Source organism: Rhamphochromis longiceps, linkage group LG15 (genome assembly GCF_057381845.1).
Source record: "Rhamphochromis longiceps isolate RC_006_pf linkage group LG15, R_longiceps_female_GT1.1, whole genome shotgun sequence".
Lineage (NCBI taxonomy): Eukaryota > Metazoa > Chordata > Actinopteri > Cichliformes > Cichlidae > Rhamphochromis > Rhamphochromis longiceps.
Genome location: NC_140571.1, coordinates 6909230 through 6922042, shown reverse-complemented (window position 1 = coordinate 6922042; position 12813 = coordinate 6909230). Strand labels below are relative to the sequence as shown.

At 39.5% G+C, this 12813-nt stretch overlaps 1 protein-coding gene across 3 annotated transcripts in view; it reads left to right on the top strand.

Moving 5' to 3' along the window:
* Nucleotides 1-590: 590 nt before the first annotated feature.
* Nucleotides 591-12813, top strand: part of akap7 (A kinase (PRKA) anchor protein 7) — a 49625-nt gene continuing 37402 nt past the window's right edge. For 2 of the 3 annotated variants that reach the window (XM_085381505.1, XM_085381507.1), the window contains exons 1-9: nucleotides 591-1221; nucleotides 1294-1543; nucleotides 3367-3522; nucleotides 3876-4030; nucleotides 4132-4268; nucleotides 6217-6377; nucleotides 9581-9693; nucleotides 10169-10215; nucleotides 10710-10810. In XM_085381505.1, coding sequence (XP_085237631.1) covers nucleotides 1048-1221; nucleotides 1294-1543; nucleotides 3367-3522; nucleotides 3876-4030; nucleotides 4132-4268; nucleotides 6217-6377; nucleotides 9581-9693; nucleotides 10169-10215; nucleotides 10710-10810 — 1294 coding nt within the window. In that variant the 5' untranslated portion in view covers nucleotides 591-1047. The remainder of the gene's footprint in view (nucleotides 1222-1293; nucleotides 1544-3366; nucleotides 3523-3875; nucleotides 4031-4131; nucleotides 4269-6216; nucleotides 6378-9580; nucleotides 9694-10168; nucleotides 10216-10709; nucleotides 10811-12813) is intronic. The other variant, XM_085381506.1, reaches the window with a different exon arrangement.

Below are 12813 nucleotides of genomic sequence, written 5' to 3'. Positions count from 1 at the left end.
AGTGTATTTACAGTATAATTTAGCCTAGTTCAGCTAATATTTCTGCTGTTATTTTCTATATTCTTGACTTTTATTCACTAAGAAAGACTAAAGAGTGCAAAGACCACATATTCAATGATAAGCCACTTTATAGATGTATACATTATATTCATAGAAAATGAAAAATTGTGTGTGACAAACTTTTTTTTTTCTTTTTTTTTTTTTGGCTGGTGTAAAGTTTGTCATCTAAATAAAAATGAACTAACATAAACTGCGCTGTATTCTAGTATTTGACGGAATAATTACGTTTAATCCGGTCCTTTGATTTGCTAGCAACGCCAAATTAATGTCACATAAATGACGTGTTATTAATTCTTTAGATTAGCACTGTGGTACTTAAACTGTGTTTTGAGGCCCCCTGGGGCGTAGAGCTTCTGCAGAAAGGCATTCGTGAAAGGGAAATTTACGGTGGAAAGAAATAGTAAATATGAAGTTAAACTAAGCTGGATGAATACGATTGTGTCTTTAGTGTCTTTGTTTTCCTAAATGGAGAGGACATATAACTTGTACTTTTATTTTGAAAATGTTTGTTTTATTTTATTTTTCTAGACCGGAAGTTTGATATTGTTTACAAATGAATGCTTCCGGTAGGTCCTGCTAGTTAACTAGCGCGTTGGCATGAATATTATTTTGTGTTATTTACCTTACCAGTTTTGATACAAACACTACCACCTGCGTGCTTTTTGCGCCAGCTCGATATAAAAAAAGTAAGAAAAATGTGCGCGTATTTCGTTTAGTTTGATAAACAGTAGCACAGCTCCGTTAGAGAGAGTTAGCTAACAGTTGTATAGCTCAGCAGATGTTCTGCAGCATGGCTCTGATATATTTCAACAGGTGTTGTAAATGGAGGTAAAGTCAGTCTTTTGAGTTTCATAAGAAGCTGCAGACTTGTGGGTTTGTTTGTTTTTTGTGGTAGTTGCAATGTTGTTCTCTGTGATGCCTACTTCATACATTTCTCTGTTTAAAAATCTAAAAGTTTATATCTAAAATTGAACAGACTTGTGTGTTATGATCTTCAGCCGTGTGATATTGAGCCTCGGGTCTAACCGTTCACAAAGCGCGTGTTTACAGAGAATATGTGCTGTTAATGAAGTGCTGCTTAGGAGTCAGCATTCAGTATCTGTCAGTCATTGCCAACGAGCTCTTCGCCTCAAGCCGCCTGCACAGCGGTTCAGATTTCAGGTAATGAAGAGAAAAATCAAGCTGGCTGCAGAAAGTGTAACCTGGAAATGATACATGGCCTCTCTGTTTTAGGTGACAGCACCGTCCTATCATCATCTGCTCACCGTGTGTGATATGCAGCCAGCCAGCATCTCCTACGGAAGAGACACAACTGCAGTTGCATCAGATGAGGATGATGAGGGTGATGAAAATCTGGCAGGAAAGGAGGTCGGAGAAGAGCACAAGGACCTGAGAGAGATGGTGATGACTTCAGCCCAGACAGGGGCAGTCAGCATGGAGGTCCAGGAAAGTCCTGCAGATCCTGAAGCTGCCTCGGTGTCCAGTAAGTTAAATGGCTGAAACTGTCATACAATACTGACTAATCTTTGGTTTAATTGGGGAATAGATTCACTTTTTTGTTGGCTTCCTGGTACCACATAATTTGAAATCTGTGTTTTATTTAGCAAAGCAATATTTATCAAATGTGAGTGTGGACAACAATAGACTAGTAAACATGACTGCCACGTGTCCTTGCATGATTGAATTTAAATGAAAAAAGTTTCATAACTGCTTTTTAAAATTTTATGAGGTGACCAAACGTAACTTTAAGTTTTTGCCAGAAACTCTTAAGCTTATGGCTTAACACGTTTTATAATGCGGTTCTGCCTGAGTCAAAGTCCAGATGCAATTTAGATGACGACTCGTACAGTAGGGCTGCTCGATTATGGCAAAAATGATAATCACGATTATTTTCACTGAAATTGAGATCACGATTATTTGACGATATTTATTTAACCCTTTAAGACCTACTATAGAACCAAGTCCACCAGAGCTTATATTATTTTTTTTACATGCTGTAGTGCCATTTGTGGGAGCATTTCAAGTTGCTATACATCAATACAACTGTTATAGCCCATATTTTAATAATATGTATGCATTAAGTCCATAGTAATTACATAAATTGCAAAAAAGTGCAATAAACTACAAAAAAAAATTGAAAATCGCTTTTGTTTTGTTTACATATATTTCTACTTGGAGAAATTTAAGAGGCTTATCCCTCAAAACTTTAAATACAATAAAGTTGCAAAAAATAGTTTACAACAACAGGAAATTTATTTTGAGTGTCTTCATAGTTTTATTTTGGAGAAACAGCAATTTTTATATACTGCAGGAAAAACAAAAAACAATCCTATGATGCAAATTTGCAAAGAAAACAGCATGTGCATCATTTCACTGTGGGAAGTGTTACGAACAGCTGATAGGAACGGCGAAGCGTGTTTCTGGAATATTATGTTTTTGTTCCTGCAAGCGCTTTTTATGCAATTTTTGCAAAGCTATATGTGGAAGGAAACCGTGACCGAGGACAAGCTGATGGCATCAGATGTAAGTACAACTCCTCCGGTTTCATATGCAAAACAAATTATTGCGCTAGCTTACACGGTTCAGGTTCTACAGGGATTTAAAAATAGTTACGCAAAACGGAGCGTGCTGCTCTGACCGGCTTTAAAGGGTTAACAATGACTTTAAAAAAAATAATATAAAATAGTGTGCAACACCACTGAAGTTTGTTTTTTTTTAAACTCTCTTTTCAACCAACGGCAGTCACTCTCCAAATAACTTCTGCTTAGCTTTCCGAGCTTCCCTCGGGTCCTCTTAATCAGCGGTCTCCAACCTTTTTTGCGCCACGGACCGGTTTATGCCCGACAATATTTTCACGGACCGGCCTTTAAGGTGTCGCGGATAAATTAGGGAGGGGCTAATAATCGGCTCAGTCATTTTTAATGATCGTTGAAAGCCCAGATCGTAATCGTGATTAAAATTCGATTAATTGAGCAGCCCTATCGTACAGTAGCAATAATTTAACGTTAGAAGAACACAATCTTCTATGCCAGCATTCTGCACTTAAGCAACTTAAGCACACTGTAAAAATGTTACGGTGCCAGAAACTTAATACTCAGTACCAATACCTCTTGTATGATTCTCAGACTTTCAGATTTTGGGTATCATAATTTTGGGTTCTGGTGCTGTGTCTAGCACACTATTTCATGAGCCGTGTCGAGTCTGTGGGTAACACTGCATGCCTGTGACTGCATGTCTGTTCTTTTTTTCATTTGTATATTCAGTTCATGTAGATACAGTATGATAAACTTGTTTGTTTTTTGACAGCTCCTTCAGGATCAAGTGAGAAGAAGACTAGAAGGAAGTTGAGGAGGGAGAGGAAGAAACTGATGAAGAAAACGCTGAAGTGTTCTGATACTTCTGAAAACTTATTGTCAGAGCTTCCATTTGCTTTGGCCAGCCCAACAACATGGAAAACACTATGTATGTTCCTAATGTTTTATAATTACTTGAATTAGCAACATTTTCCCCCCACTATTAAGAAGCCTTGATGACAAGTCAAGTGGGCACCTTATGGCTAATAAGTGGTCTGTTTTCACTGTCCTCATCCTGTATTATATTTATTTTCATGCAAATCCTTAGCATGATGTCCAGTTTTTATGTGTGGGTGTTGGTGCTAGAGGAACGGAATCAGAAGCAACTTCATATTTTCATAGCTTATATTTTACACCTCCAACTCTATTAGAACTACATAACAAAATAGGATGTGTTTTCACGATGTGGGACCTTTTAATTGATATTTTTAATTGCAATTTTCATTTTGCTGTTGTCCGTAGTCCCCAGCCAAGAGTCAACTAAGAAAAAGAGAAAGAGAAAGCGAGGAGACAGCGAGGGCCGAGTGGACAGTGAGGACGATGGGGACAAGAAGAAGAAAAAGAAAGAGAGCCAGCGACCCAATTACTTTGTCTCCATCCCCATTACTAACACTCAGGTAAGAAGCTGGAGCAGGTGGAGTTTATGCACATTGTGTCTCACAAATCACAGTTTAAGGACGTGACCTTTAACTGACTTCTGCTCTCTGTCCACTGACAGATAAGTTCAGCTGTGAGTGAGGTCCAAGAGGCCGTGCTCCAGCAGGACCCCCGACTGGCCAAAGCTATGATCCCTGTCCCAACTCTTCACATCACGCTTTTAGTCACTCATCTTGCCAATCAGGAGCAAGTAGACCTGTGAGTTGGTGCGCATGCTGACATCCACATCACATCACACACACAGAAGTTCATATGAATACTATGACACCCAAATTGTCTGAAATTACCTTTGCTTCTTTAACTAACTATAACTACATTGTAGAATGTAAGTGCATGTCATATTTCATGCTATAGCACACTAACATTAAAAAGCAGACATTATATTGTTCATGACAGCAATAAATGACGTTTTAGTAGTTACATCAGGAAGTAAACTTTGCTCTGAATAAGAGTCACCCTCAAACTGAAGAAGTTAATTATCATTTAGATACCCATCCTTTTCTTACTGCGACATAATAAAATGACTTCTATCACAAAAGTCTTCTGTTGATCCCACAACAAAATGCTTTTTTACAGCAGCCATTTTGAACTCAGATGTTACTCGTAGCATTAAAAATGGCCTTGAGTAGTAACAGTAAAAAGACGGCTATTGTTAATGTTATTAGTTACAGCAGAGCTTCTTCTGTGAGCCTGAAAATGATCATCTAAGTGCTCACAGCGTTGTGGGTTGCTTTTTATATTCCACTTTTCTGGTCTTATTGATCACTCCAGCACTGCGAGCCACATTCACACACACACATTCTTGCAGCTCTTTGATTCATTCCTTCAGAGCTTTTTTTTTTTTTTTAAATAACACACATTGGATCCTACATTACAGGGCTGGGCCGAGGCTCATTATTGTACCTAAGAAGACTCAGATTCAATTCAGTTCAACTCAGGTAAACTTAGTGCCAAATTACAACCATAGTCACCTCATGGTGCTTTATATTGTAAGGTAAAATCCCTAAAATATCAGAAAGAAACCCTTCAGTATTGCACAACCCTCTATGAGCAAGCACTAGGTGACAGTGGGGAGGAAAAACTTCCTTTTAATAGGAAGGAACCTCCAGCAGACCCAGGCTCAGAGAGGGGTGGCAAATAAAATGGCCAAAGCTATGCAACAAAAAACTGTTTTACCAAAACAAATTTCAGCCCCTCACTGAGATCATTGTATTCCTCAGATTACTGTGTTGGGTCGCTCCTCCTCCTCCATGCGGAGAATCCTCAGCAGCTTTTTTTCCCCCCAAACATGCACACATGCATGTAGCAGCGGTGTACTCAGTGACAGCAGGTGTCGTGTCTTGGGATGTAGGTTGACTAGAACAACATCTCTTTTGTTCCGGTTTCTCCATTTTCTTTATTGTTCTCTGAGCATAAAATGCAATGCTCGGCAAAATCCTGTTGCAGAAGTAAATATATGGATGCAGTGTCGGCAGTGCCTAATTACCAACGTGTCACATTAGGTACGGCTTGTGTCTTATCTTTTCCTCTCAGCACTTCCACGACGGTCAGGCTGTACATTTTTAGCAGTGGTTTGGATGTTTTAGAGTAAGCCTTGTCTTAGTCAGCTTAGATTAAAAATCACCTATTTTATGTGTCAGTTAAAGTGAATAAACGCCCCTGGATTGGATTTCATTACATCATTTTCATCTTAAACGTTCTTTTAAGCATTTTAAGCATTTTCAGTTATTTTTTACTCTGTCAGCACATATCTGTCCCACACACATCCTAAAGGCTAAAATACTAAATGAGTTCAAATTCTGCCACTGCACATATCATATCATATACAACTGAAGTAAATTGAAAGTCGGTAGAAAAATAAAGATTTGAGTTTGAAATTGCTGTTCTCGCATAGCTTTAGAGGCTGATGGAAATATAAAGGCAGTCTGTGTTTTTGTGAGCTAACTCCGTGACACTCAGGGACATCGGAGCTGCGTTATGTGATGAAGTGATGCTTAATCCCATCAAGAAGAAGATGGTGTTATTAGTAATCACTAGATTCTCCCATTATGTAATATGACAGGAAGGGAGCGAGAGAGGGGATTAAGTCATGAATGTGTGTGCGTGTTTGTGTGTTGTGCATATTCATGTGTATATTTCCTTATAGGGCGGCAGCGGTGCTGGCTCAGGTTGAGCCGTCACTGGCTGAGTTGCTGGGTGGGAGGGATCTGGTCTTGCCCTTCTCAGGGATAAGTCATTTCAGGAAGGAGGTGGTGTTTGTCGGACTGGCCTCCGGACAACACAGACACACACTGGACAGCTTGGCAGGTCAGTGGCAAACATTTAGCTTCTTGCTCTTGTGGTCATCCTTCCTCTCTCTGTCTCTTTGGTGTTTAGGTTTGAAAGCATTGAGTGACATTTTTGTTCTACTTGCTTTTCACGCTTTAGTAGAGGGTGAAATTCAATGCTAATGTGATATTGTACTTGGTGTGCACTCTGGAGGGGTGTCTGAAGTTGGAATCAGCTGCTAGTAGCTAATAGTGTCTGCTTACGTTTCTACATATGAGATCAATTAAAAGTATGCACAGTTGGAGGGTTTTTCCTTCTCGAGACACTACGAAGCTTAAAACACCTTAATGCAGGTGGATGCTTGCTGTGGTGGAGCCTTTCTTATGGGTATCAATGATTAGACAACTGCAAGAGAATGAGATGTTTAAGATCTTTAAGATGTTTTAAGTCATAAGTCTCTCATTCAGAAGTCATGGAAAGTCTAAGCCTGACGTTTGTCTCGGAGACAACAGAGGACCTGGTAAAACGAGAATAGCGGAATTCTAAAAATAAATTGCAGCCAGTTTGGTAAGAACCTCCGGGTCAAAGTTATACATCGTACAAACGTGTAGAAATGATTAAAGTCATACTCTGTGTAGTGCAGAGACGTCCACATTTTGATTTGTTTTTCAGTGTGAACACGTCCTCATCTGTAATTTAGTCAATCTGATTAAATAAAATGGAATTTTTAGTGTTTTTCCTTTTCTGTTATCTGTGTGTGTGTGTGTGTGTGTGTGTGTGTGTGTGTGTGTGTGTGTGTGTGTGTGTGTGTGTGTGTGAACATTTCTGTTCCTACATTTTTCTTCTTGTGCCTAAATCCACTTGTGTGGGTGCCTTCAGAATCTTTTGCATGTTTGTTTTTGTGTTGTGCCTCCGGCAACAACATTAAGCCATTTCTAAGAGGATTCCCACTCCAATGCTCTTGCACCACTAAAACACACACACACACACACACACACACACACACACACACACACACACACACACACACACACACACACACACACACACACACGTTTAATACACAGTAAATGAGGTGACCTTCACTTAATACTTTCCATTTTCACCCTTAACAGTTAAATTGGAAGTATGCTGTAATTAATGTGTGTATGATACTTAAGGTTTTTCGATTGTTTCTACCTCTGTGAGATGTTCTATATTAATGTGAACATATAGTGTTTGGGCAGCATTACTGTTTTTGTGGGATTTGTAGCTGCTCATGCTGAGATTTGCTGCTGAGAGCCAAAAATGTGCTACATTGGCCAAGCAAAGGCAAATCCCAGAAAGAATTGAGTGTCAGGGTTTGGTGTAATTCAGCAATACTGAAGCCGTTTTGTTTTATACAGAGCTACAAAGGCAAAGTTTCTACATATTATTACTTTTGATCTGAGAGTTTGAGGGGGATTTTATTTTATCTAAGTCTCAAAAACACTAAATCAGACAGCGATGGGTTTTGGGCATGGCTGTAATTAGCTGGGGCTAACTTTCCAGAACCAGTGATTTGGGACAAGGTTATCTAACTTAAAAGAAGTGGGATGAAATGCTGATGTGAGTATATAGTGTATCACATCCTGTTATGATACAATTATCAGCAAGCTGGCACCAGATATCAATCTTCTTAGTGAAACTTGAAGCTGTTTGAAGCAGAGAACAGTACCAGGTAATACTAAATGGCGGACAGTGGGGAATGCTAACTGGAGAGCTGGTAACACTTGCATTGAAATTAAATGGTATTGATGCACGCTGAGACCAAAATGCAGGGAATAAATTCATATTTCACACCTTTTATGCAGGTTTTTTTATCTTTTGGTTGCATGGATGCCATGATCTGTCAAAGCAGCGTGCCACGTATCGCAGAATCGCTGTGTTGTGATGCTGTTTGGATGATGTTACGTCCTTGCTGGTGTTTCGCTCTTTTCTTTGCTCTCTGCTTCATCGTGTACGTCTCCTGTGCTCCTCCGGACGAAACAGAAACGCAGACAAAGGAGAGAAAGTGACAATTAAGGTTCAAAGGAAATGCTGATGTTTCTTTGGCTGGGAAGCTTTTACTGCACTAATGTTAATGTATGTAAAAGCTTTGCTTGGATGGCTGTATTGAATTTTCAGCAGCACCACGACCTGTTCCAGGACCTCGTGGTTAAGACATTAATGAACAGGGCTTTTCTCATCTGGTTATCAAAACAAGCTGGAGAATTTGAGAGTGTGGAGGACTCTGGGGGACGAGTTGCAGGCAAGTGGAAGGATAATGCAAAAGGGCTGATATGAAAGTCATAGATCTTTGCATATTAAACAAGTTAAAGGTGTAGAGTTACATTTTATGGGATGAATGGAATATTTTAATGGCCCCTCCACCCCCTGTGAATCTGAGTTTGTAAGGCTTTCCTCATTAGTAGTAACATTAGTACCGCAAACAAAGTTTATGTTGAAACATAAACTTTGTTTTCACGTAGACTGAAGCTTCTTTTAGGGCCCTGCTTATGAAGCATTTAGAAAAGTTGGAAGTTTAACAAGCAGCATTCATAAAGAACGGCTCTGGTTGTTGTTTTTGCAGAAAATTACTCTGTAGGGACAGAAGATTTACAAATCAAAATTCCTTATGGGAAGTGCTATAAGAAAAGGAAATATAAGACAGGAAGTCAGGCTCTCTCGTCATCTTGTCTGTACTTTCCACCACTGGTATTGATTATATACTAACCTTTCTCTCCCTGTAGAGCTCCTCATCTAAAAATACCTCTGTAGTCTGACTCTAAACACTGTTTGTCTGTATATTTGTCCTTGCAGGCTTGTCTGTGTGTTCACGCCTTTGTTCACTTATCTATCTTTATCTCAGTAGCTAAATGATATTTTGGCTAAAAGCTTTTTTTCCCCATCATCTGACACACATTCTCAGCCATCTGTGGCTGCTCCATTTGTGTGCTCTGTTATAGCAGTAAAAAAAAATCTATAATAGGGAGTCGAGATGCTTGAGCGGAAGAAATGGAGTCACGTTATTGTGCATTTGAATCCACGTCATGTTCTCTATATTTATGCATGTGTATCATTATATCAGTTATCATGCTTCCTTTTAGTTTACTAAATGTGCTTGTTTTGGTTTGCTGTGAAAATGTGCTGAATTTTTTGATGTGCTTATTTTCAGTATTTAATTGAATGACTCACTGGGAGAAGGTTTATATTAAAAATAAATGTGCGCACGTCTGTTGCAGAGTTGTTGCGGAGCCGTTTTGAGGAGCAGGGGCTTCTGCAAGGAGACTGCCGAGGGTTTGAACCCCACCTCACCATTATGAAGCTGTCCAGAGCTTCAAAACTCCGATCTCAGGTTTGTGTTGTTTTTAATAAAAAGCTGCTTTTAACTACACCATCTGCACTGGTGCTTCTCCCTCCCCTTCCTCTCAGAAGCTGTTAAAATGTTGCAGCTGTAGGTAAATGTCACATTGTGGCTACAGCAGAAACTGATAATGGGCATTAGAATTAATAACTAAGAAGAAATTTGAATTTATATCACTTTAGAGTTCGTGATGACTACTGTAAAGGTTAAGGGCCAAACACCAAGAAGAGAGAGGAGATAAATAAAGAAGATATGAAAGATGGTTGAGGGTGGATGATAAGGGAAGAAGAATTATAGCATCTATCTCGTTCCCTCTGACACTTTATCTTACCTTATCCTTCCTGGTGCCTGCCGGGCGGCGAACTTGTCTTCTTCCTGTCAGTGCGTTTGTGTGCGTGCAGAAATTTCACTTTGTTTATCGCAACCTGTGACTAATACGACTTCCTTTCTCCTTTGTCTCTCTCAGGGTATAAAGCGTGTGGACCCGGCCCTTTACTCCAACTACACTGACAAGTAGGTACTTTGTTTCCCATACAATGGAAAATTCATAATCTGCACAGCACATTATAAGGTTTGGACTTCTTGTGCAGTGGGGCCATTGTAAGACTCACACAGCAGCTATAGATGACACGGTGCTTGAACATTATGGCATCTTGTAATGTTTTGACTCAGTTTTTGTGGTTTTTAAGATGCAAATTTACACAGAAACCTAGTGTACCATGTATTTAAAGCCATCTCCCTGGTGCAAAATACATTTGACATCTGATCACTCCAGCATGAGAATAGTGCAGGTAATAATCCTTTGAATTCCCAGCTTACGAGTGCTCATCCTCTCTCTCCCACCTGCTGCGTGTGAAAAAGGCTTAAATTTGGCTGTCACCCCCGCTGCTCTTTGCCATCAAGCGGCTATATGACTGACATCTGCCTTTATTATCTGCTGGAGGCCTCAGTGCTCGCTGCGTCTTTATCTTCTGTCATTGTGACTGTTTTTCGTTTCATCACCACAGATTCTTTGGAGATCAGACGGTGGAGCGGGTGGATCTTTGTTCTATGTTGAAGAAGAAGCAGCAAGATGGATATTACCACACTGAAACGTCACTACAGCTCGGTTAGTAAAGGCACAAACTCACACAGTTATTTTTGATGCTCGTTTTGTTGTGTCAGAGGCAAAACTGAACCACCGGAGGGCGCTGTCAGCTCACATGAGAGTCTCAACAATTTGGTTTTCATAGCTGTGGGTAAAATGTGCTCACAGCAACAACAAAATATTAGGCTTAATATTTTTGTAATTTGAGAAGTGAACTGGAGCTCAGTTTTGTTATTCATTAGAATGAGGATTTGGTGGTTTTGCTGATTTTATCTGCAGTTTTTTCATTTTCTTGCTACTTGCTGTTGTTGTTAGTGGTTTGATCAGTTTTCTTTTTTATTCTAAGGGGATTTGTGTAACACCGTCAAACTTCAAGTACTTAGCAGAACTTAAAAGAGAGGCACAGTGGTTTAATCAAACACAGCAGTGTTACACAAGAGAGCTAATTTCCATTTTAGCCATTACCATCCAGCTGTGTATTAACGCCTGCCGGGACTTTGAAAACTTGGCGGCGGTAGAGAATAATGACTCAAATTTCCTCTAAATGTAAGAAGTAATGGAAGGTTTCTGCTTTAAAAACTTAAGCAGTTTCATTACTGTGAGTAGAACATGTAAAAATGTGAGTGTGCATAACATGAAGGGGAATGGCTCATGCTTTTAGTTCGGTTTGATGTGAATTGCGTAGAATAATTCTTGTGCCCGTTCAGCTCCTTTGTCATTGATGTCGTGCTGTTTATTACTCTGTAGCCAGATATGATTTGAGACGGCACTGTCGACTTGGGACGCTGCCAGGCTGTCAGTACGTTTGTGCTCTTCTTGTCTAGCAGCTACCGGGAGTCGACAGGGAATTGTGTTTAGAGGAAAACGTGTCTTTTAAAGGATTACTTCCATCAGTTTCGTCTGTCTGGGATAAAACAAATTGCCGTGATTAGTTTGTGAGCGGCCACTTCTTGTCATCCGTCATTGAAAAACAATAGACTGATAGTCCTCACATGATGAGATGAGATTGGAGACATTTTGTTATTAAAAAATGAAAAAAAAAAAAGATGTTAAATTATTGTAATCATTTAATCTGCTTTTAGAAACAAAATGAAAATGTGCCCCTCGGCTCTGAAATACCAACAAAGCAACATTCTGTACTTAGATTAGAAGCACAAATGCTTCTCTCAGGGTCATTTATGGTGCTTTTCATAAAACATCCATCATGTAGTTTTAAGCTGTGACTGATTAGTGTTTCAATCTGCCAACAAAGAAGTCTTAACTTGAGAAACTCTGCTGACCTAATTAATGTGGTCTGTGGTTCAATGAAAATCACTTGTGTGATAATTAAAAAACCAAATAAATATTCAGTTAGTTTCACGGTGGGATGGAAACACTGAGTGACTTGTTTCTGTGCATTGGCCACATGTTTTTCTATTATGAGTAGGATTCACCGAGGAGCCACACCAGTGGTATCACAGAATTTAACGCCCTACGTGACGGGTCACCTGTGATGCTTCATAATATCTGTGAGTAAATGTGAAAGGTACCCCAAGAAAGCTGGAGGAAAAGATGAATGAAGTGCTGAATTTAATGACTGATGACCCTCTTTTCAAATAACATTGAGTTGATTAAATTAGCAAATGCTGGATGCAGCTTGCAGTATAAAATATGGTTTGAGTGCTGGGTAAGAACATAAACCACCTGGTGTCACCCACTTGTTTGTGAAGTCCTGTTTTGAAGCTTTTAGATGTTTTCACGAAAACCTGATGCGATGAGAAGAGGCAGGTCTGAGTGTGAAACCGCATGCTCTTCGGCTAACAACTTGTCAATCACAAGTTCTTATTTTGTGATTGTTGCAAACCCGAAATAATCCTTTCTTAACACAGTATTACCAGAATTTACAAAATCTTAAAAAATGATCTAACTAATGAGTGACTGAGCCCATTAACTCATCAGGTGTTTACAGAAGCCGTTTTCCCGACTTCTATAGGTACAGAAGTCTTTTTGCAACCACGCAAATCAGCCCCTTTGCCTTGGTTTCA